General features: G+C 41.0%; 1 protein-coding gene across 1 annotated transcript; it reads right to left on the bottom strand.

Annotated features, from left to right (window-relative positions):
* Positions 1-216: 216 nt before the first annotated feature.
* On the bottom strand, positions 217-25,401 carry MCOLN3 (mucolipin TRP cation channel 3). Its single transcript, XM_028102469.2, is given in 13 exon segments — positions 217-1,351; positions 2,960-3,166; positions 4,053-4,175; positions 4,285-4,386; positions 5,877-6,026; positions 6,110-6,222; positions 9,142-9,241; positions 14,305-14,401; positions 14,483-14,567; positions 15,884-16,037; positions 18,615-18,782; positions 21,919-22,148; positions 25,250-25,401. Coding segments are annotated over 13 exon segments (1,740 nt in total). The 5' UTR covers positions 25,326-25,401; the 3' UTR covers positions 217-1,216.
* Between the last annotated feature and the right edge of the window lie 308 nt (positions 25,402-25,709).

Here is a 25,709-nt window from a genome sequence, read left to right as displayed (position 1 = left end):
CTTATACTCATTGTAAAACCTCACATTTCAACACCTGGAGTGTTATTGGGATTGTCATTATGTTAAATAGTAAGACTTCAGAGTCTCAGGGCTATATTCATTTAACCCTTAAAACAAAATTACAAATTAACAAATAGGTTTCCTTTACAAAAAAAAAAAAAAAAAGAGCTGCTTTGAGAAAACCTTTATTGCACATCATTGAATTCATTTCTACTTGAATAAATAACACTCAAAACAAAGATACATGTTGTAAAAATCCCTGAAATTCCAATCAGCAGTATCCAAGGAGTGGAGACTTTGTTTCTGTGTCTATTTAAGGCATACATTTCCCACTTATTTTTACGTTTTAAGCATAATTGTTTTTCAAAATATGTTTAATGTGAGTTTTAGAACCTCTCCCCCTGAAACCTGAAACCACAGTTCTTGACCCTAAAACACTCTCTTCCATGAGACTGAATGTGCCTGTGAAGGGCAGAGTACATCACAAAGTTTGCGCAAGGCCATGCAAGCACTACACTAATCCTTGCAGGACTGAATATGCATTTGGTACGCACTTTAATTTCTATATATGTATAGGATACTTTCAACTACGTACTTTAACACTGAAGGAGAGAAAACTTATACATGAATAATAAAAAAAACCTGATTCTTTCCAGAACTAAAAGCAGCATCATATAACAGTTGTCCTTCGGAATGAAAATTGAGACTGTTAGCTGGTGACAGTTGTCTTTCTTATTCTGCGCTTTAAGAGAAGATTTTAAAATGCAGTGATTATTGATATACAGCAACCACAAACCCTCTCTCTCAGGGATGTACCCCAGAGAGTGGTTAAGACCAGGGTTAGTGAGTTGTGTTAAGTCAGACCAGGCGTTATTCTCCACTGATGATACAATCAGCCCAGTCAGAAGAGCTGGAAGCTAAGAGCTAAAGAGGCGGATGGAGAACCCATTCTAAAGCTATGGCAAAATAAACAAGAAATAACAAGAATTCAATAGCTTCTCTCATCAAAGTTAGTTTAAAATAAACCCAACATAAAGCTGCAAAAGATATTAAATACTGCTTTTAAAAATATAAATCGTTCTTGATGAATTATAGCTATCAGTTTGCTCAAAGAAATAGTCTTTAAACATACGACACCTGATCTTAAAATATCCATATAGTTTCCCAACTCAGCTACACATTATATTTCCCTCCAGGGCACAGATTAGCCTGGTAGCTACTTTTTACAACAGCAGAATATAGATACTGGTGTGTCGTCTTTTAATCTGTATTTTCCAGAATTGGGTAGATCTTTGCATTCTGATATAAATGTACGAAGTTCAGTCTCTGGAAAGCCATCTTGTTGGTAATGCTACACAGAAGAATAAGAAAAAAAAAAAGCTCTCATGAATAAGTCCCTTGAAAACAGCTTTATTTCAAATTCAAAATTGATCATTTGTCAAGGGAAGGGGATCTTTCTAGAGGGATAGTTCAGTCACTTCCAAGTATTTCCAGGTAGATGTAGCCTTTAGAGCCATTCTTAAGTCTAGCTAAGGAAAAGTGAGTCTAGAATTCTGCATTGTCCTCATCGGCTCTTTTGTGGGTCTAGTTCAACCCAAAATGGGCATGTTGAATCTGAGTCTGAGCTGTCTTTCCAGGGAGAGTCCAGCCTGCACAATGTTATGGAGTCTCCCTTTCAGACAGGTTTATTTAAGGGCCTTGTATTAACATCAGTTTTGGGTCTAAGATCTCTAGAACATGCCCTGACCAGACAGGATCAGCCATCACTTGCCTACCTGACAGGTGCTGTGAGCTCATGGAAAGAGGTAAACATCTAAACTGTGAGTCTCAGACTTGTATCATCAAGAGTTGTCAACTCATATTACTACTCTTTGAGACCCTGGATATCACCCTTAAATAACATACAGTTCTCTGCATGCAAAGCTAAAGGCAGTGAATTTTTAGAGCACAGTGGGGAGGGATTTGGATAAGTACAACTACACTCTTTCCCAGTGGCCTTGGTGACTCTAAGCACACATCTGCCAAGCAAGTATTGAGGACAGTCAGTTCTTGAAATCTGATTCAGTAAAAATAAAATCATGGCCCAGGCGTCATAAGTAAGTTATTCATAATTATCAACTCATAACCCATCAACTCCTGCTAACCTTTGCTTAATCCCTGGTACTATTTGTATGCCATCATGTTTCATTACCCCTCTCATACCCAGAAGGTCCTCAAGTGGAAGTGTCTATGTCAATGGTATACCTAATAGTATAAAGTTATTAGAAATTTAAATATATATGGATATTTACCCTGCTTTTCCATTATTTCAAAGGGCTCAGACTGATTTTTAAACTATCCCATGTGAGTGACAATATAAATAACAGCTTTTCAAATCATATTTCTGACATGTATAAAGCATACATGGCTAATATTTGATATATCAATCCCTTCATTCTTCTGGAGACCATGCCTCTGGGATGGTCCCAGATAGGGCCTTGCAAAGAGTATGGGTTCAGTCACAGCACACTCCAAACTAAAGTCAATTTTTCTTTATGAAAATTGGATTTTAAAAATTCCCCATAAAATTTTGAAACGCCATATGTTTTGCTCAATCAAAGCCTACTGATTTTTAGAAGTCTTTGTTATTTATTTAAATAATCTCTATACCCAACGTGGGCTTGAACTCATGACCCTGAGATCAAGAGTCACGTGCTTTCCTGACTGAGTCAGGATCTTATAATTCTAATAAAAGTTTAGAAAGCTTGTTTGCAAAAGCTTACTTAGAGATAAAACTTTCAACATTCTCCAAATTCTAATTCTTCATTTCTGTGTCTCAGTATCTAAAATTGAAGTCTTTCTTTTCTACCCTGAAAAAACTGACATTCTATCAGTTCTCCTCTCTCTTAGGTATCATATTTTACTGCCATTCTACAAGTTCTGGAAAAATGTTGCTACTTACGGCTCTTGATGAACCTACCTTAATTGTTTCATATGTATCAGTGATCAGTGCAATGAAAAGACTTAAAATCATATATATAAAGAGGCTGATGAATGAGTAGAGGTAAATTCTGCTAAACAGCCAGACCAAGTAACTTTTTCGTTGCATTTTTGCAAACGTGGCGAACATATCATCTCCATTTATCAGAGAGAAAAGGCACTCAGAGACCACGTTCAGAGAACGGAACTGGAAAAAGGAAAGAAAAAAGTCCACTTTATTCCATGTTCCTTCCCAGTGGAGATTTTGTTTATGATGGCATATTTTTTTTAAGATTTTGTTTATTTATTTGTCAGAGAGAGAGAGAGAGAGCAAGAGAAAACACAAGCGTGACAGTATATTAAAAATAATGGGACCAGATATCCCAAGTTACTCCTACAAACTCTGTAGTTAACCTGACAAAACTACAAGCATTTGCTGTGTGATATACACAACCTGTATAACGCATGGGAATAAGCAGCTCCTTCTTGAAGCTCCTCTTAATGGGACAGCCTGAACTGAAGGAGAAGGGGCTGGTCTGCACTCAGTGCTTTTCTGAATCAAGTCTTACCGTCCCCTTTACTTACATAGAAAGAGATCCTAGAAACACTTCTGTAGTGATACCCAAGTCCTAACCATGCATGCTCATACTTCTCATCTTAAAGCTCATTCCATTTAGGGTCATGGCATTATAATCAAGACAATAACTCTGGTAACAAAATTTTCAAATATTTCTTCAAGTTTGTCCCTATACTATTGTTTTAATAAAGTCACACTTCCAAAAGTCTTGCCTAAATAGCTTACTCTAATATATATTGATGAGTCAGACTAATCTTGACCTCATAGGTAGTTAAAAAAAAAAAAGATGTAATTATCTGATATATTCCACAAAAGGAGGTGAAGTAGTTGAGTGAATCAATCATTCTCTCAAGTTGGTCACACCGTGCCAGTTTATAAACATGACACTAGATATAGTCTACCTTCAGCATTTTCAGGCTGAGTCACAAAATGGAAGGAGCCCGTTTTAAAAGGATAACGAGCCACTGGCACTATTTTAGGAGCTTAACGGTAACAGGAAAGAGTTGTTTATTGGTACCTTATCATGGTACGGGCCCAGCACGATCCATCCACAGAAGCAATAGCCTAAGTAAATCATAGCAGCACAGCAACAGAACCTGATGACATTGGGCAGCGCTGCCTGCAGGGTCAGAATAAGGAGCTGGGAAAGGAAGAGAGGCCATTAGAATCCACTCGTCCCTCAGCCAAAGCAGTGCACTAACTCAGAAAGATAGAAATACCAGCAGCGTGGAGATCCATGGAATCCTTACATTGTATTTCTGAAAGAAGCCGAGGTACCGAATGACTCCAAGCCACACAAGCATGGTGGAAGTCCCAAGAAGTATGCTACAGACATCATAACTTGTTAGACTCTGAAACAGTGTGGGGGGAAGAAACAGATTATTTAGCAGAAATTCATTTGGGCAAAAAAATATTTTTGGGGTTGATATGAATCAGGCACTGTTCTAGGTCCTAAGAACAAAGAAGTGAACAAAGAAACAAAATGTCCTTCCCTCATGAAGCTTGCTTTCTGGTGTGTATGGGGGAGAGATAACAGAAATAAGTTAACAAAACCCTCAGTACTGATGGTAAGTGCTGAGGAGAAAATTCGGGGGAGGGGAGAAAGAATGGCTATCCGGGTTGCCTTTTAAGTGGGGTGATCAGGAAGGTCTCACTAAAAAGGTGGTATTTGAACAAAGACCTGAGGGCAGTGAGGGAGCAAGCCAAGCAAAAATCTAGGAGAGGAGTGTTCCAGGCACAGAGTCAAGCACGTGCAAAGGCCCCACAGCAGGAGGATGCCTGGCAAGACAGGGAGTCAAGCCGGAGGGAGTGAGCAATGGTGGAGAGCATGGAGTCACAGAGGTAAGGGAGTAGGCAGTTTAGGGCCTCGTGGGTAATTTAACAACTTTGCATTTTAGTCTGATAGGCTGGGGAGATTGGAAAGCTCTGAACAGGAGTGATATGATCCCATTTGGGTTGCTATGATTAAGAGCAGACTGTCAGAAGAGTGAGAAGTCTATTGCAATAATATAGGTGACAGCTGATGGTGGCTGGGACCAGCCTGGTCATGGCAGAGGCGATGAGGTGGTTTTTGAAGGTAGATGGATAGCATTTCCTCTTGGATTAGATGGAGGGGAGAGAGGATTAGTGAATGAGAAGAGTCAAGGATGCATCTATGGCTTTTGTCTTGAGCAACTGAGAAGAGTTGCCATTAACTGAAGTCAGAAAGGAGAAGCAGGTTTGGACTGGGGAGTTCTGTTTAGGTATGTTAAGTTTGAGAGACCAAGTAGACATCCAAATGAAAATGCGAATCAACAGTTGGATATTTGAGACTAGAGTTCAGAGAAGAGTTCCAAGCTGGAGATACAGATTTTGAAATCATTGGCAGAGAGTTACTATTTAAAGCCACGGGACAGGGTGAGATCACCAAGACAGTGGCAGAAAAGAGCAGATGTCCAAGCCCTGCACCTTCAGGCATTGTCACTTTAGTCAGTTAGAGAGATAAGAAGGATCCAGCAAAGGATGTCAGAAGACCAGCTTGTGATTTAGGATGGAAACCAGGTAAGTGATAGCTCAGTGAAGAAGCGCATCAACAAAGAGGCAGTGCTTGCAGGGTTAAAATCTGCTGATAGGTCAAGATGACGTCCCCAAATGATTCTGACCCAGAGGCTTATGTTATCACCTTTGGAGAGCTCTGCGTAAGAGATTTCCTGACGAGATGTAAGAAACTTACTGCTATTGATTTTAAGTTTACTCAACGCAATGTTTGAAAGAAATCATTTACTCTGCATATGTTCACATTCTGGAAAAATATTAGTGCAAATCTGATACTGATGATGGCATAAATAGGAAAAAAAATTACCTTCGCTTGAATTTCCATTTTCAGAATTGATCCAATAACTGTCAATACGTCACTAATAATAATCATAATGTACCATCCGTTGACGAATTCCATTCGATCAGAAACAGAAACTTCCTTCTTATAATGGAGGAGGAAAAAACCGACAAATTCCTTTAGGGAAAAGAGGGGAGGCACCATGATTTTCTCTGTCGATCACAGTGTCCGTAGCATTTCTAGAAAGCAGCAAGCCCTACCTGCTGAAGCTGAAGTCCTCTAATCACAGATCGAAGGCACAGGATTAGTGAGGTCAAGCTTATCAGAATAACAAAGGCATCAAAGATCATCATGTAGTGAGTGTTCTTCTGAACTGGAAGGAAAAAGTGTTACCTCCTTAACTAGTGCATTGCATACCACGGGATAGATGTATAAGGTTTATAAGGACACTCTGATTGTAATCTGTCCTCTCTGTGCACAGGTGCAAGTGATTCTTTAGGCGAATGAATATCTAGAGATGGAATTGTTGGGGAAAGGTATATACACAGTTCTAAAAAGAAATCCTAAGAAACTGCCCTCCAAAAAGATCACACCAGTTTACATACCTACACATACCTCCACATCTTCTTCACCATTGGAAATTAATCATCTTTTATTTTTGTCAACCAAAAGAGCAAATCTTATTCTCAGTGATTTGAAATGCCATCTTTATCAGCTGCCAAATTAACTGTATGTATTCAAGAACCATCTCTTACCCTTTTGATGTTTTTGTGTATTTTAATGCCTAAGGCAAACACTTCTCATTACTCTTTTCTGGAATTTTTGTTGGCTATTCTTGCTTGTTTATTTTTCCATATATTCTTTAGAGTCAGACTGTTAAATTCCAGTAAAAATCCTACTGGTAATTTTTTTGGGGGGGATCATATTAAATTTATAAATTAATTTAGGGAGAATTGGAATATACGTAATGTAGAATCTCTTGTCCAAAAGAATATGATGTGCCTTTCCACTGATTCAGGTCTTTTTGCATCCTTCAGGAGCATTTTCAAATTTTATCTGAACCCATTACACTGCTTTTTAGAATAATTTAGAGTATTCAGACATTCTTTCCGCAAAGACAACAGAGAGAAAAGGCCCTGGTAAGTGTCCTTCACATGAGTATTTAAAAAAGTTAAAAGTCCTTCTTTTAAAAATTACTACAGCCATCAGTAACAGATCTTTAATTATCAGCCTGCGGTCTTTTGTTCTTAATACAGTTAGCCTTCCTGCACATCCTATTAAAATATACCATCTGGATGTAAAACACTTGTTAAGAACCCATTATGTGTCAGGTGTTTCTTTAGATGCTGAGGATACAAGTGGTGACCAAGGTGGGCCCCCGACTTGGGGAATTTCTGTTCTACTCAGTGTAACACACAGGGAAGTAAACAAGTAACTGAACACAATACTTCCAGACAGGAGTAAGTAATATGAAGAAAATAAGCATAATAGCTAACAGGTGTTGCCAGGCCACACACAGTCCTAAGCACTTTGTACGTGTTAACTCATTTGATCCTCACAGCAACCCCAGCCAGGGGGCTGTGATTATGCCCACTTGGCAGGTGAGAAAATGCAGCACAAGGAGGTCACAGAAACTTGCCCAAGGCTACCTAGCCAGTACATGGCAGAGTCAGGATTCAAACCTTTGCAGTCTGTGTCCGGCATCTGTCACTGTGTATGAGTGGTTCTTGGCATCCCTTGGGAACTGCGGGACATGCACACCTTCCAGCCCTACCCTAGACCCACTGAATCAGAAACGGCATTTTCAAAAGCTCTCTCAGCTGGCACAGAAGTTCAAGAACCACTGTTCGAAATGAGAGAGACTGGTGTGGAGGCATGGGGAGAAGAGGCTCGTTTATGCGGCACCATAAGGGGCAGCAGGTCTCGGGGGAGACCTGAGCGGTAAGACAGAGCCACCCACGCAGAGATTCTGGAGGATTGCCAGCACAGAGTCGGCCAGCATGAGTGGAGTCAGGTGAAGAGAGGTGAGCAGAGGTCCCAGCCCTCCTATGCTGTGCTACAGAGCCTGTCTTTATTTGACAAGGTAGACTGCTCCCCGCTGATAAAAAGACAAGCACTTAACACTATAGTTCTGTAGTTCAAAGTTCTGTAATGAAGCATCCTATTAACATTAGCCAAGGGGCATCTAATTGTTACCAAAATGTCTGCATCTACTTTAGAAAAACCTAAAAACTAAGAAACAAACATTTAAGAGAACGCCTGCGTGCCAGGTACGTTCATATGCTCTCGTCTTCTCTATTCCAAAGTGTGTGGAGAAGTATTGTGGTGTTTACAGATGACAAATAAAATTTGTGATTCACAAACCTCAAATATTTGAAGTTACCTCATAATGAAAAGAATACTAGAATGAAGAAATTTCACTTCATTTATCCTTAATATCTCATTACCGCTTCTGAACTGTGTGAATCAACCAGTAGGAAGCCCTAAAGCAATGATTTTCCAAGTATGGCATGAATAAGGATGTCCTGCACATTCCTAGGCCTCACCCCAGACCTGCGGACTGCCTTGCAGGGAGCTGGGGAAACTGCATCTAAGCAGGGACCTGGGGTGATTCTCATGCTCACCAGAATCCAAGAACCCCTGACCTATTCCAGCACAGCATACCAAAGGGCCTAAAAAATGAGAAAGATCAATTCTTTTCCAGTCAATTTTCTTAGTTCGGCCCCCAAATTCTCAATCATACTTAGTCTATACCTGAATTTATGTCCATATTTCTAAGAATGTACCCTTTCCTCATTCCTGAATATAAATATAATGTGCGGGATGCTTCAGGGTCCAATCCTACCTGACCTCTCCATGACTGTATGATCACAGGCACCAAGATTCACTTCTAAGCCTTAGTTTCTTCGTTTGTGTAAATAGGGATGCTGCCTATCTCAAGGATATTTTAAAACTATTAAAATGTAGGTGGAAGTCCTTATGCAGTAAACACTCAAAAAATATTAGTTTGGGCATATGTGATTATTTTTCCTGGGGGATCATGTGCATTTTTTGGTAGGAACTGGGCTAGTGAGGACACATGTAGAGGTCAGCAAAAGTCATTTCAATTACTAGTAACTCATGCATTGCCTGGAACATCAGACACCCACAATGAGTTGATCTATTTGCAGAGAATTAGGAACTTGGGAATGCTCTGATTCTTTCATTTGATGCTCCACACATCCCAGTAATTTAATAACCCTTTCATTTTATTTAATAACCATTTTGAAAATTAGTAAAATTCACCACTTACTTGATCCAGATACATGCCAGTCTTTACATTCTCTGATGGAAATGTCATTATCTAAACTTATCTTAATTCTTCCACTATGGGCCTTATTGTCAAGTGTTATCTGTGAAGAACAGGAAAAGGGTCAAAACACACCTATAGTTCTTGAAGCCAAGATGTCTCTAGGCATTAATTAGGAAACAGATCTTTCAAGGTAACAGGATATCCACCCAGATTCTCATCCTGGACTCTCCTCCCCAAGTTGATGCTAGCTCTGTTTAACTTTGAGAAGCGCCCTTTATTTCTCTGTGAAATGAGAAAGTTGGACAAGATCTTCTGTCGAGACCTTTTAGTCTCTAAAACCCTATATTTCTAGGACAGTATTCCAGCCCTGGACAACTTATAAAACAAGAGATCTCTCTCCTTCCCACTCTAAGTATCTCTAGATGCCCTCTTGATATGAACAAGAGCTGGTACAAGTGTGCCCTCCCCGCTTCCCGGGACTCAGCTGGAGATAGTTTGTTAATGCTGCAGCAATTCTTACTAACACAGAGGTTAATTATCTCAGGCTTGAAACATTTCAGGTGAAGTTTTCTGATTTTCATTCTGGGCCTAGATTTCTTAGTCACTCTAGTACCATATGTATAAAAAAGGATGTGGTGACAGGGAGTCGACAGCCATGTTTTGCTTCAAGAATCATTCCAGACACCAGGCACCAAGCAGGACAAAGTCACACCAGAACACCTTCCATAGTCCTACTGTCTTCCCTTTCTAGCTCTCTCCACTTTCCCCATGCAGGGACAGGGAAAGCACGGAAATCAGCCATGGTTTTGTTTGGTTTGCTTTTAGTGCCTCCTCTCTCAAGTCTTAAAGAAAAAACATTCTTTCAAAAGTCTGCTCTTTAGGGGTGCCTGGGTGGCTCCATCAGTTAAGGTGTCTGTCTTCAGCTCAGGTCACGATCCTAGGGTCCTGGGATCAAGATTCATATCGGGCTCCCCACTCAGCAGGGAGTCTGCTTCTCCCTCTCCCTCAGCTGCTCCCCCTGCTTGTGCTCTCTTTCTCTCTCTCTCTCTCAAAAAGAAAAAATGCCTGCCATTTAAATGAGTTTTATTGAAGCTTCTTCATGTGGGGTAACTAGACATCCCTGCATATATAAGATTTCAAAGAAATTTAGTGAGTCTGGTCACTTTGTTTCTCCTCATGTTGGACTGTAAGCTTCTTTCCTTGACAAGCAACTAAAAGTGTTGTCAGTGTCTGCACATCTCCACACCCACTGGAGGACCCAGTCCATGGCCTCACAAAGGAAAGATGCTTCATATTATTTGAATGAGTCAGAAATCTTTGCCGAAGAGAACCCATGCTTTTCCCACACAGTGTCCAGGCCTTATAAATAGTAGGTGTTCACTAAATATCTGCTGAGTAAATATACTTTGGCTCAATGTCAATCACATCTCAATTGGGCTCGAAGAAGTTGAATTCTTTAAACAAAGAAGAAAAAATAATGGATAGGATTAAGAACCGATTAGATAGCGCAGAGAAAAGATTAGTGAATTTGAAGGTAGAGCAATAGAAACTTCCAAAATGAAACACAGAGAAAAAAGATTGGAAAATAAAACAAAAACACGAAACATTAGTAAGCTATGAGACAACTTCAAGTGACCAAATACACATGGAATTAGAATCTCTGAAGGGGGAGGAAGAAGAGACAAAACTATTTGAAGAAGTGATGTTTAATAAATGTCAAATGTAATGGAAACTATAAACCCACAGAACCAATGCTTAATAAACCTCAAACACAAGAAACTTGAAGAAAATTACACTAAGGTATATCACAATCAAAGAGATAAAGAGAACAACTGAAAAACAGCAAGGGGGAGGGGGAGTACATCCCCTGCAGAGGAACAAAGATGAAGACCACAGCATGTTTCTCATCAGAGCAATGCAAGCTAGAAGAGCAACAACATCTTTAAAGTACTGCGGGAGAAACAGTCAACAGAGAAGTCTATACCCAGTGAAACAATCTTTAAAAATGAAGATGGAGGGGCGCCTGGGTGGCTCAGTTGTTTGGGCGTCTGCCTCCAGCTCAGGTCATGATCCCAGGACCCTGGGATTGAGCCCTGTGTCGGGCTCCTTGCTCCATGGGGAGCCTCCTTCCCCCTCTCCCTCTACCTGCCTCTCCCCCTGCTTATGCTCAGTCTCTCTCTCAAGTGAATAAATAAAATATTTATTTAAAAAATAAAATAAAAATGAAGATGGAATACTTTTTAGGCATATAAAAGTCTCTCAGCAGCCCTGCACTATAAAAAATGTTAAAGGAAGCCCTTCAGATGGAAGAAAAATGATCGCAGATGAAAGCCTGGAGCTATACTAAAGAATGAAGTGTGCTGGAATGGTTACTTCGTGGGCCAATATACTTTTTTCCCTATTATTTAAATTGCTTTAAAAGATAATTGTTTAAATAAAAACTCCTAACAGTGCATTATATAGTTTGTAACACATCTGGAAGTAAACTGTGTGACAACAACAACATAAAAGCCAAGATAGGAGACACAGAAATAGATTGTTATAAGATTCCTGGGCTCTACATGCAGTGGTATAATATCACTTGAAGGCAGATGATAATAATTTAAATATTTGAACTGTAAACCCTAAAAATAATACAACAAAAAGTTACAGCTAATAAGCTAACAAATGAGCTAAAATAGTATCCAAAAAATACTCAATTCAGGCAGAAAAGGAGAGAAACTATATTAATAATCACATATCATTTAAATGGTCTAAGCATCTCAATTAAAAGGTACAGATGATGAGACTGGGTAAAAAAGCAAGACTTAACTCTATGCTGTCTAATAAGAAACCTACTTTAAACATGAGATACAAATAGGTTAATATCAAAAGGATGGAAAAAGATATACCATACTAACACTAATTAAAAGAAAGTTGAAGTGGTTATATTAAGATCAAACAAAGTAGATTTTAGAGCAAAGAATATATATTGGGGTAAAAAGTGCCATTTCATAATGATGTAGAAGTCAGTTCCTCAAGTGAACACAAGAATCCTAAATGTTTGTACACCTAATAAAGAGCTTCAAAATACATGATGCAAGAATATATTAAATTGCTATGAATGAATGTTAATGTACTACTTTTACATTATAAATCCAAATGATAGGCACAGGAAGGTTTCATAAATAGTTGTTGCATGAATCAAATATCTGCTACATATCTCACATACATGAAGTATATTAGATAGACAGATGTCTTGACAACAACTTTGTTGGGTAGATGGGCATTAATTCTGTTTTATAAATGAGAAAACTGGAATTCAAACCAATTAAGTAATTTACCTAAAGTTACAAGCTACTAACTGGTGAGCTGGAATTAAAATCTACGCTTGCCTGAATCTAAAACCCTTGCATTTTAAATCAGGCATATATGGCCCCAGTTCATGTTTACTTATAAACATAAAGTTGCACTAATTGTATTTATTATTAAACTACCCTCTTGGGGCGCCTGGGTGGCTCAGTTGGTTGGGCGTCTGCCTTTGGCTCAGGTCATAATCCTGGGGTCTGGGATGGAGCCCTGTATCAGGTCCCCTGCTCTGCAGGGAGCCTGCTTCTCCCTTTTCCTCTGCCTGTTACTCTCTCTGCTTGGGCTCTCTCTCTCTGTCAAATAAATAAATAAAATCTTTAAAAAAAGTAAAAAACAAAAAAATAAACTACCCTGTAGGGCATCAGTTCCACTGTAGTTCTGGGAGACACACTGCTAAATCCACAAGGCACGGGCATAGCTCGGGTCAAATCTGCAATAACAGGAAAAACAGAACATCCACCTGCGGCTAACAGGCCAGGCTGCTCTCACCACTGTACTGAGTCATGGGAAAGGGTCTACATTTTACAAATGTTTCATTTACTCATTCCACAAATATTTGAGTCACCTACTATGTTCTTTCAGGGATGCAAAGATTAATAAAATGATTCCTGCCTTCAAGGAGCTTTCAGTCTAGCAGAGTTGATGATAAAAGCCTAGAAAATCCTAAAACAAAAGAGAAGGTGGGTGAGCCCATTAAAATATAAAAACAAAACCAAAAATAAAACCCTGGAGTTCAGAACACAGAATGTGTTCCTAACTGAAGCATCACAAAGAGGGTCCAGGAAGACGGTGTCAGTTGAGTTGAGCCTTGAGGATTATAAAACTTCTGAAAAGTGCCATTTCTCAGTTTGAGAATGGTGCAGGGGATGGTAAGGGAGAGGAGGGAGAAGAGACAAGACTGGATAATAGCTCAATTTTTTAAAAAAAGTCAAGTAATATTGAAAATTCGTAACTTCCCAGCTAATATTAGGATCAAAATTTGTAGCCTAATACAAAATAGTCTTACAGTATTAGTGCTTTTTCCCATTAAATGATATGCATAATTATTTAGACTATATTCTGAAATTTTTTTAACCTCAACCTCTGAAAACTTGATTTCTCTTAGCCAATTAGTTGAGTATCAAGGACAGAGCTCTGGTACAAACTACTGCTGAAGTAACAGCAATCTGGACTGTGTGAAGGTGAGTTGTATCAAATGCTGTTCCACATATGCCCCACACAGCATTGGATTACTGACCCTGAGCCTCACGGGCTGATCTTGTGCTCTCTAGAGAGCATTAACAGCTCCTTTTGCAACTGGAATGTAGAGAACAGAGATGTGGCAGGGTGGGCTGAAGGGGGAGGAACCAAAGCATCTGGAGGCAGCCCAAGGAAAGCACTGTGAGCAATAAGCCAAACGCTGCACACATCTACAGTGAGGAGCCTCAGCAGCCAGAACCCCTGGCAATGACCGTAAGCAGAGAGCCACAGACTGGTATGAGCCAACTATAGAGGACCTACAAGCTCTCTGCTACTTTTGTATTGAACACCTCCCCTGTGCCAGTTACTGGTCTGAGTACTGGAGACACTGCACTGAACAAGGCAAGGTCCCCGCCCTCACAGGACTTCCACTGAGGTACAGAGGATAGATAATCAACAAGTAAACAAGTTACCATAACAAAACAGAGCCAGCTATACCAATGCTTCCCCCAGGCACATTCAAGTGGGAACATCCTATATATCTGACCATGCTTTAATAGGGGTAGATGAAACATGTAATGAAACCAAACAATTTTTCTTCAGCCTGGGACCAAATTCAGCCCAGCCCATGCTTACAGTCAGAGTAAAGTCGTAACAGTCAGGGAGCTCGTGATGACGAATGGTCTGCAGATTAATGGCCTTCAGTTTAAACTGCAGCTCCACAGTTAGGAGTCTAGGAAACAGAGGAGGCTTTAGTGCAGTGAAAACATACACACACAGACACACAAGGTACACTCCCAACTGTTTCCCTCACCTATGAAAGTCCAGTGTTAAGTTCAGTTTATTTTCTTCCAGTGTTCCGATGTGAAAAGGTTCATCTGGCTCTACAAAGAAACATTCTGCCATAGAAAGAAACAAAACATTATGTATATTGCCTAAAATAAATAAGTGAACTGCATCTTGGAAGGATAATATATTTAAGACTAGATATTCAGATTCTACTGTTCTTCTGAATTAAGATTTAAAAGCTAAAGGTCAATATCTCTTGGTTACAATGAGTCATTTGTTTTTAAGATGCAAGTGGCTACATTTCTGGAGTGGGTGAAGGGTAGGAGACCTGAACCTGAACTCTGTCTCATTAGTCTCCTATAGAATGCTCTCTTCCTTCCTGCCTTTGTGAGCCTAAACTTTGCGTCCCTTCTCCCTTTTCTGTATCCTAAGCATAAGTGTGAAGCACTTACAGTACCTAAGATAAAATTTTCTAAATTTAAAGGATCTATTTTTTAAAATACTATTTTATTTTAAAATTAAAAAAAAAAAGGAAGACAGCATTTTAGGAGATTTCACTAATCTGTACTGTAATCCTTTACTATCCCTCTCCAAAAACCGTCCCAGTGACTATTGTTAAAAGTATCCGGATACTTAATTTTTAACTCAAAGACTTAAGTTAGTATTTTAGATACACATTATAAATAGAACTTTGCTAATAAGAATAAGCCACTCAAGGGCACCTGGGTGGTTTAGTTGGTTAAGTGACCGGCCCTTGATTTCAGCTCAGATCTTGATCTCAGGGTTGTGAGTTCAAGCCCCGCACTGGGCTCCACTCTGGGCATGGAGATTACTTAAAAAAAATAATAAAAATAAAATAATAATAATAATAATAATAATAAGCCATTCTATTCTAATTCCTGGTTCTGGTTCCTCCCTAAACCCAGCATCAAAGATACTAAGTAGAGAAGGGCAGTTGAGGGGAGGGAGTTTTATATACATGATGAATTTGCAAGTACAATGTTTTATAAGGATAGTATAAGTTTATATAACTGGCTTATCCAGTGCAAGAGGAATTGGAATATAGAGGCTAAGAATGTAGTGGCTCAGAGCACAGATAGCCTGGGTCAAATTTCAGCACTGCCTCTTACCAGCTCCATCAGGACCATATCACTTAACTCTCTGAGCCATACTTTAGTCTTCTATAAATTGAGGATAATAATATATCTTGCCTTATTGGTTTGTTCTTGTTGTTGTTTTTAAAAATCATGAGTTACAGTAAAGGGCTTGGGACAGCACTGACACAGAACAACTCCCACAAATTTTCTTACTATGACCTAATAGCACAGACCAAATGAACATTTTCAGAGATGAAATTACTGGTTTTAAGGATAAATCAAGGAGCTAAAAAAAAAAAAGGAAGCTCTAGTTTCTTGAAGAACCTCACCAGTTTCAATTTCTGGATCAATGTCAAAGGTATCATTTCCAGGACAGATGTTTCCTTGCCTGTAGAAGTGCTGACAGATGGTCAGAGCAGACTGCTCCATGCCCTTGTTCTCGTAAGCATGATTCCCAACCGACGTGTTGCGGAGCTGCAAGTACTTCAAACCAAAAAGAGAAACAGAGAATGGGAACACCAGCTAGACAGAAATAAAGCCATGATTGCCTACCCACCCTGCCTATGAAACGGGCAGGTTCCAACCTGCTTTCTGGGTGGAGACGCTCACGTTCACATTCACGTTGATATGCGAGCACATGACATGTTACTGTGCGCCAGGACAGTAGCCTTCAGAAAGCACTCCCAAATTAGAGTTCTGGGCTCCAGTCTCATTTCTGTGAGCGTGGGCAAGTCACAAATTTTCTGAGCCTCTGGTTCCTTGTCTACAAAAGTAAAGGCTTACAGTACATCAACTCTGTGATCCTTCCTTCTTTAAAGAACTAAGTGCAGGAATTGATTTTTGCATTCAGTGTGAATACAAACTTTATCTCTGAACCGTTTCTTATTAAGGTCAGAGTTCTGCTTTGCTGTTGTAATACAGGAAAGGGGATACAATTGTTCTAAGCTAACTTGCAAAACTTTTTCAAAAAACAAACAAAACTGTTTCATCTTTATCATTGCAAGAATACAGGTTAGTCACTTTCACAGCAATATTCCCTCCTCCTAGGGAGTCCTATAAATAAAATAAAATGTAATTTTACAAATGAGGATCTCATGGTACTTTGGAATAATCATCAATTTAAACTCTGAATGGGGGCGCCTGGGTGGCTCTGTCGTTAAGCATCTGCCTTCAGCTCAGGTCATGATCCCAGGGTCCTGGGATCGAGCTCCACATTGGGCTCGCTGCTCTGCAGGAAGCCTGCTTCTCCTTCTCCCACTCCCCCTGCTTGTGTTCCCTCTCTCGCTATGTCTCTATCTGCCAAATAAATAAATAAGATCTTTTTTAAAAAATTTAAAAAAAAAAAGAAGCTGCATTAAGTTGTTAAATAGCATTATATCCTATATGTAGGGACCAAATAGTATAACAGTGGAGATACTCGGTTTTGAGGTTTTTGTTCTCTATTCAAGGAAATAAGTGGATTAAGCCTTGCTAAAGCTACTCTGAGCCAAACTGGTAGTTTTATATTGGGGGTGGGAGGGTGTAAGAGGTCAACAGTCCATTAAATGAAAACGAAGGTAAAAGATCTTGAGCGTGGTGAGGTCCCAAGCAGACCAGTGTGCCTGCAATGGTGTGTGATGGGAAGTAAAGCTGGAAAGACAAGCAGGGGTCATGAGGTAGAGTCATACAAGTATGGGGTCCTGTAGCCCTTCTGAGCACCTACTATTTGTGAAGCAGTCCTCATAGGAATTACCTAAAGATCTGAGCCTCCTGACCACAGAAACTTGTATGTCTTGAACTTCGTAAGATCTTGAAACATAGAAGATCCAAGGTGCAGGGCTGCAGGTAACCTGCTAACATTATAAGATATCCTCTGGCCAAACTTCCTTGCTGTCCTAATAAGACTCTTCATGGAGGTCTGTGCAAGAGCTAGATGGTCAGGGGCAAGTGGTAGGACTGTGTCCAACTAAGGGAAATCCTGGAGCTTGAGTCAGAGGACTCTGGGACAGGAATGGGGTGTGTGGGACTAAGGCTGGAAGGCAGGTGACCTATGGGACTGACCAATGGGGCCCCCAAGTGGCTGTGGCCTCTGAGGGCTTTAATCAGACTGGGCATCTGTCCTCACTTGCCTCTGCAGCTCTGCTTTGACAGAGGAATTTTTCACACAGATCCATAATTCTGTTTAGTAACTTATGCAGCTTACTTCCATCACCGTAGATTTCTGACCAATTTACACAGTCCAAGGGTTAACAGAAAAGCCTTGATGCCGTAAACACATATGTCATCCTAGCAATTTGCTATCTCACTGAGCATAGATTGTCTCTAGATAATTAAGAACCATAATTGCACTATAGTAATTTTTACTTTTGAGGGGCAGTTAATCAATGTTACAATAAAACCATTGTCATGTATGACATAAAGGCCTTACTTATTTTTTAAACAAACTTTCAGGTCTTAGTTGCTATATATGCTTTGCAAAGTTAATATTCTCATTATTTGTTAAGGGCCCCTGAATGTATAAACTCTGAAGACTTAATGACTACTTACAACCAGGGCCATGGTTAATAATTTTAAATCTTTGAGGTACTCATGCCAACCCCTAGCTCTGATTCTTTTAATTAAGTCTTTAAAGTTTCTGTCTCTTTGTTACTAAACTAAAGCTTTTCTCAATTTCTTGTTTCATGGAAGTTCGATGGTGATTTTTTTAAAAATAATTTTAAGGGGCACCTGGGTGGCTCAGTTGGTTAGGCAACTGCCTTCAGCTCAGGTCATGATCCCGGAGTCCCGGGATCGAGTCCCGCATCGGGCTCCCTGCTCAGCGAGGAGCCTGCTTCTCCCTCTGATCCTCTCCCCTCTCATGTACTCTCTCTCTCTCTCATTCTCGCTCTCTCAAATAAATGAATCTTAAAAAAAAAGTTTAAAAAAAATAATTTTAAAATGGTTTTATACATATCATTTATACATGTCATCACAGAAATGTTCACCCTTCTACAGTGGAATGTCACCTTCTATTATGTACACTGCTAACAATTTCCCAGTCTGTTCTTTCTCCCAAGTAAGAACACACATACTTGGATTTACCTGGTTCACTGCAAAGGTGATCTGATCGTATACATCACTTTGTGTGTACACTGCATACGTGTCATCCATTCAGTCCATATATCCTTTCAAGAAGAGGTGTTTGAATGCTATAGTGTTCTCTTCCTTGAAAGCTACAACCATCTGGTTACTTAGCCCAAAAAAGACCAGCTTAAAAGAAGAAAAAAAAAGGGGGTTGAAAAAGCAATGGAATAAAAGGTCTCCATATAACAATCAATTTATCTATTCGTCTAATTGGTCCTGAATATATTCAATATATATTAAACTTTTGGTAGCTGTAAATTAATCTGGCCTTAAAGATAACATGGGCTTCTAGTTTTAAAATGAAAGAAAGTGGCTTTGCACATTTTCATGTATGATCTTGCTTATGTCGTTGCCCCCACCACCACTTTCAGAGAAGTCCTCCTTTAGGAGTTTAGAGAAGCAAGGTCACGCTGGCTAAAGAAATGGGAAGGTTTCCTTAAGAATGAAATAATGATAGAAAACGCTGGAAGCATGTGCATAACTTGAGTGGGGACATTTGAGGAGCACAGGAAAAAGGCTAAGAAGGTAGAGAGGAACTTAGCACTTTGGGGGGGACACTGAGGATCCCAGCACAATCCAACTGAAGGAACAGCAAGAAAAAAATGTCAGCAGAAAAACTGGAGGCAGATGGTGCAGGGGTTTAAATGGCAAGTAGAAGATTTTAAAATGAATTGTGCAGGACATCAAGAAGGCTTTGAAGCAGGTGTACAATGCAATATAAGAAGTTTCTTAAATAAGTCTAAGCCTCCAATCAAATGACTATAGTTAATTGTCAGTTTAATGATCAAAACTGTGACAAGAAGACCAAAAATAAAAAACAGCCTTTCAACTGATCTCTAAATTAAAGAATATTAACATAATATATCCTTACTATTCATGCAGGACTGACCCCAGAGTTTTACATGAAACTCAGTTATTCATGCACAAAAAGTTGTTTAACTGCCCCGCTGTCATCTTAACGTAAGCTCTTTCAATCATACCTGAAACTTTACTCCAGGTGTCTCTTTCACTTTCTCTTCCCTCTGAAACCATCTCAATCTCTTGCTCTCTTGCTCTTTCTCTCTTGCTCTCACTCTCCCTTCTCTCTTTCTCTCTCTCTCTCTCTCTCTCTCTCTCACACACACACACACACACACACACACACTGTAAGTTTAGAACATACACTCTGACTTGGATCTCAGAGTGAAGAAGGGTGTATTTTATATGGAAAAGGGAAACAACACCGAGCACCTATGTGCCATACCAGGAACTTCCTTCATACGAATCCCACAGTACAGTCCCTAACATACCCATTTTAGAGATGGGTACATAAAGGCCTAGAGAAGTTAAATAATTTTTTCAAGTCACCTCACTACCAAGTGTATAGTCAAAATCTGAACCCAAGTCCAACAGACTAAATCCAAGCTCTAGCCACCCTATCAAGCTACACAAAGTAGTACAGGGTCTTACTGGGGAAAAATTGAGCACACAAATCTTTTCTTTTCTCACCTCTCCTTGTGATGTATGCCCTGCACCCCACACATGCCAGTGCTCTCCATCTAACTGGACTTTTATTTACAAAGAGCCTCTTTAAGCCAAGTGTCCTATTTAAATCCCAAGAAGACAGCTTGATATTCCAGGGATTTTACATATAATGAAGCAGATGACTGAAAAGCCTCCAGAGAATTCCTAAAGACCAATTACAAATGAGTACCCCCCACATGCCAGCACTGAGCTGGGTCCCAAGGATGCAATGCAGAAACAACGGTCCCTGCCCTCAAGGGTGTACCCATGGCAGAGAGAAAAGCCCTGTAACTCAGAGACTGTACCAGGCCTTGGGGAAAGGGAACATTTAGTAGGGTGCCTATCATCAGAGATGTCTTTCTTTTGGGGCTGCAGACACGAAATCTCCAAATGAACTTCTTCCCCTGAGAAGAGGAGATCTGTCACCCAGTCACCCTGTTTTGCTCGGTTACAGAGTCTTTATGTAATATTTGCTTGGTTGATCTAATACAGATTAAGGAAACATCACAATTAAGAAAAACCTTCAGGGAGACCTGGGTGGCTCACTTGGTTGAGGGACAGACTCTTGGTTTCAGCTCAGGTCATGATCTTAGGGTCATGGGATTGAGCCCTCTGTCAGGCTCCGTGCTTGGTGGTGAGTCTGCTTAAGATTCTCTCTCTCTTTCTGCTCCTCTTCACCCCCCACCCCAATCTCTCTCAAATAAATAAATAAATAAATAAATCTAAACAAAAGAAGAAGAAAAGAAAAGAAAAATCCTCAGATGGAGCCTGCTGGCTCAGCCAAAGAGCTGAGGGTTGTGAGTTCTCATCCCACATTGAGGGTAGAGATTACTTAAAAATAAAATCTTAAACAAAACAAAACAACCCCTCAGTTCCTTTTAAGAATGTACCTAAATGCCTTTTATATGCTTATTACTAACAGGCTTAACATCTTAAACCATTGGTCACTTTTCCTCTTGACCACCCTAGGAAACAGAGGATGGTTAAATGAGCTCCCTTAAAAAATTAGGAGTAATTAAGAACACAAGTCTTAGAATAAAATCTGAGTTGAAGCTCAGTTCCACTCTTCTAGTTTCCTGACTATGACAGATTATTTTACCTACGTCTCAATATTCTCATCTGTGAAATGGGGATAATTACTCTCACCAGTAGGAAAATATATCTTCACAAGAGTAAATCATAATCACTATATATAAAGAATTGCAAAATATGATTTCCCCAAGAAATGTCAACAAAGTCAAGGAAATGAGATTCAAACTCTCCTAAAATGAAGTCTTGTATTTCACTACCTATGCCACTCTTTTTTAGTTAACTCTACATTTTTCCACTGCAGGGCTGTGAGAATCCAAGCACTTGCCTTAAGAGAAAACCTTTGAAGTTTCTGAAGAGAGAGAAATTCCTAGGAAACTAGGAAGGAAAAGAATCCTCTGGTTGGGCAACAGCTAGCTAGTTTTCACAGCTGATTTAGAAACCTTCAGCTTCTCTATTACAAACCAAATATTAAAATTTTCTTTTCCTAAAAACTGATTCCATTATGTGACTAAAATTGTAATTTAATGAAAGATGAGAAGGAAAAAAAGTAAGGGAAAAAAACCCCAAAGTCTTCTTTCACAAATATTGAAGAGAGGAGTTTAAGATTGTATGTTTCCTTATTTATTGTTCTCCATTATACATACAGTTCAAAGTTAGAAAAAAACACTGTCCTTACTCCTCTGTTACTAAAAGAGGCCTCATTAAACTCACGATTTGAGATGCTTACCTGTATAGTCACCATTGCAATTTTTAGAATTTGTATGGCAAGCTTCCATGGTTTTCTGCCTCGAGCCCAGAACTTCTCACAAGGATTCATGAAAAAAAATTTGAGTTTTCGCCTCATCTGGTCTTCTAACAGAAGCTCCTCAGAGGGTGATGTATGCTGGTTAAAAGTGCAGCGATTTTCCTCTTCCTGAGAGCTGCAGCTACTTATAACAACCACAGGATTTGCCATCTCTGGGGAGAGGGAAAAAAGGACTGTTTCCATTCTATAACTAAAGGCACAGATCCATATTCTTCGTGATAGAATAGTTGAAGAAGCCCAAACAAAGATCTGGTTTCAAATAAGCACCATTGTTCTAAACTGCACTTCAGGTGTTTACTTTCCCTGCAGTGATAAAGTTTTATCAGATCATCAAAATAAGTTTAAAACCACTGAGTTAGGGCGCCTGGGTGGCTCAGTCGGTTGAGCGACTGCCTTCGGCTCAGGTCATGATCCTGGAGTCCCGGGATCGAGTCCCGCATGGGGCTCCCTGCTCGGCGGGGAGTCTGCTTCTCCCTCTGACCCTCCCCCCTCTCATGCTCTCTCTCTTGCTCTCAAAATAAATAAATAAATAAAATCTTTAAAAAAAAAATCACTGAGTTAAAGGTATCAAGGTGTTATATAGAGAACTAAGGCCGGAAATAATGAATTATGGAACACTACATCAAAAACTAATTATGTAATGTATGGTAATTAACATAACATGAAAATAAAAAAATTAAATTAAATTAAATTTTAAAAAAAGAGAGAGAGAGAACTAAGGCCGGGTTTGGTGTCTAATCCTGGTTCTATGACTTGACACCTCTATAACCCTAGGCAAGTCACTCAGCCTCTCTGAGCCTCAGTTTTTTCTTCTACAAATTGGTAATAACAATACCAATCCTCACATGATTCTGATTGAATAAAAATGCAAATAAAGCCCTTGCATAGGGTTCAACACTGAGCAAACAGCCTCACTCTCCCTGCAGCCCCAGCAGCCAGGGCAGCTTCCTAAACAGGCACCAAGATTCTTAAGGGGCAGTGGAGGCTCAGGAAACTTAACTAGTCTACAAAAGGGAACGCAGAAGCTCAATTTAAGTCCAAATCCCAATCAGCCACATCACTTGTATTTGATTTTTATTGGAGGCCTTATATTTATGTAGTACATTTTGCTTTCCAAAGTACACCAGATGTATTATTTCTTTTGTCTCTTTGAAAAGGATGGGGCTAATTTTATTGTCTTTGTAGTCAGCTTTTCCAAAATGACAAAGATGTCAATCCAGAAGTGGGGACTTCTCTTGGACTTTCACTCAGATTAATTAATACTATGGAAACCCCAAACCACCTGGGAGAGTAGAGTGCTTCCATGTAGACTAGAAAGGCTGGCTCTATAGTGATATTTTTACAGTGACTTCTACTCAGAAGTCAAGGTGGGGGTAGAAGGGAATCAAACTATAGTAATACAACATCTAACAAGTCGCTGTTTAGGTATCACCCTGCTTTTCAAGTATAGAATCCCACATTTGGTTCTGATTCAAACATTCTTAGCAAACCTGACATCTCCAAGTAATAGATATTGGCAAAAACTAGCTATGGGGAAAGTTTTTACAATATTGATTAATGAAAAGATTAACAAGGATAGTGCTGAGTCAGTAAAGCATGAGACATATTTGCAATGGCATAAAAATAGCATGTGCTGTATCTTCAAAATGAAATAATTAGGATAGAACTCATTCAGGTATGGTTCTTATGTCTTAAAATCCCTGTCAAAGTATGAGTACAGAAACTCTCAGGTAAAGACATAAGGGAGAGAAAAAAAGTTATTAATCCCTTAGGATTTTCATTCAAGAACATTTTATTTCCTTCTTCAAAACCCAGCATTTAAAGAGACATTACCTATGGGATGTAAAATGAAGGTGATTTTATGTTAATCAAAAAACTGGCACATGAATACCAACAATAGTAATGAAGCTGGTAATAACAAAACATGTTGGTGAATTACAGATTTGAGGGCATGTTGGTGAATTACAGATTTGACGACGCGTTAAGCCCTTTCTCTTTTGATACAGGGAAGAAGTAAACTTTAAACAAACAAGACACACGCCGTGTAACAGTAACCCACAGGAACAAAGAGAAAATGAGCCAACCACAATTAATTTATTCAGCACATGGCATCAAGTTGTCCCCGAAGCAAGGCATTTCATTCACAAGGACTGACCACTACGCTTGCTGCAAGAGTTTAGCTTTACCAAGTCACAGAGGCCCTTCGAGGGGTGCACCGTATTTTTTTTTTTTTAAGATTTAATTTATTTGTCAGAGAGAGAGAGAGAGCACGAGCAGGGGGAGCTGCAGAGGCAGAGGGAGAAGCAGGCTTCCCGCGGGGCGGGGAGCCCGATGCGGGACTCGATCCCAGGAGTCCGGGATCATGACCTGAACCGAGAGCAGACGCTTAACCGACTAGCCACCCAGGCTTCTGGGGGGTGCACTTTAAAAACTGCAAAGTGTCCAGACCCCTAGCCGCTGAGGGAGTGCCAACCACCCTTCACACAGCCCCGGAGCGGCGCGCGGGATGCACGGTAGGCGGAGACGCGGGTCAGGAGAGTCCATCCGAGGTACTAGGCGCGCTCTTAGAATCTACAGACTGACACACAGAGGTTATTTATTCACGGCGACGAGAGGCTTTATTGGACTGAGCTGCAGAAATTTAGAGAAAACCAGGGAATATGTATATTTAGAAAAAACCTCACAGTTGATAAAGTAACACAACCTAATTTCTTCAGAAGCGCTTTCTCACTTCACCAGACACGAAACTCCTTTCTTTCCTTCCTTCCCTCCTTCCCTCTTTGTTTCACCGGCGTCGGGACCGACTGCCCGAAGTGCTGCGGTCCGGTGCTGGGAGGAGGTGCAGCCGCTCTCCCGAGAGTGCCGCCGGCCGCAGCGCACCCCTCCCCAGCCTCCGCGCCGCGGGCAACTTTCACAGCCGGGCCTGGCTGGAGGCCGCCTTCGCCCAGTCCAGGGACCCTGGCTTTGGCCCCCATTTCCATCGCCCCGCCCCCACGCTTCTAATAAAGGCCACTCGCGTCCAGAGAGGCTGGCTGAGCAACTTCAGGACCCTCTCTGAGCCCCCGCCCAGGTCTTCCAGGGCGAGACTCTGCCGCAGGTGGCTCCCTGCTCTCCGGGTCCCTGCCCCAGGCTCCCCGGTGGGCGACGATCCGGGCGGGGCTGCGCGGCAGAGGTGCGGGCTACCCCCAACCCGAGCGCCCCCCCCCCCGCGGGGCCCCTGCCCGAGCCCTGGCCGCCACCACCCGCCACTGACCTTGCGGGGGCGGCGGAGCGCGCGCCGTGCCGAACCGCTGCAGCTCGCACCCGGCTCCCACCTGTGTCACTTCCATGGCGCCGACGTCCGGGGGCCTGACCCTCCCGCTGTGTCAATGACGGCTCGCCCCATCGCCGTCCCTCCCCGCACGCCGCAGGCGCCGCTCCCACGACACCTGATGCTCCGGGAGGCGACGGGCTCGACTCACCTGCGGCTCTGGGGCAGCGTCAGCGGGGCGGGGGTGCCAGGTCTTCGCAGCTGCAGGGGGCGCGGCACCTCGGCCCGCCGCTCCGGAAGCCTCCGAGACTCCTCTCAACCCAGTCCAACCGGAGCCCGGCCGGTGGCATCCTCCCCACTTCGGCCGCTTTGACTCGTGACCCGCTTCCCCTTTGCTCCCACTCCTTTCCACGCCCTTTCTGGGTAGTCTTTCAGCCGGCCAGGTGGGGCGAAGGAGGCCTCC

Source organism: Eumetopias jubatus, unplaced genomic scaffold, assembly GCF_037043125.1.
Source record: "Eumetopias jubatus isolate StellerSeaLion01/CBP00866 unplaced genomic scaffold, mEumJub1_p1.0 scaffold_4, whole genome shotgun sequence".
NCBI classification, from domain to species: Eukaryota; Metazoa; Chordata; class Mammalia; order Carnivora; family Otariidae; genus Eumetopias; species Eumetopias jubatus.
The sequence above is the reverse complement of the archived record's forward strand: the minus strand, read 5'-3'. Positions and strand labels throughout refer to the sequence as shown.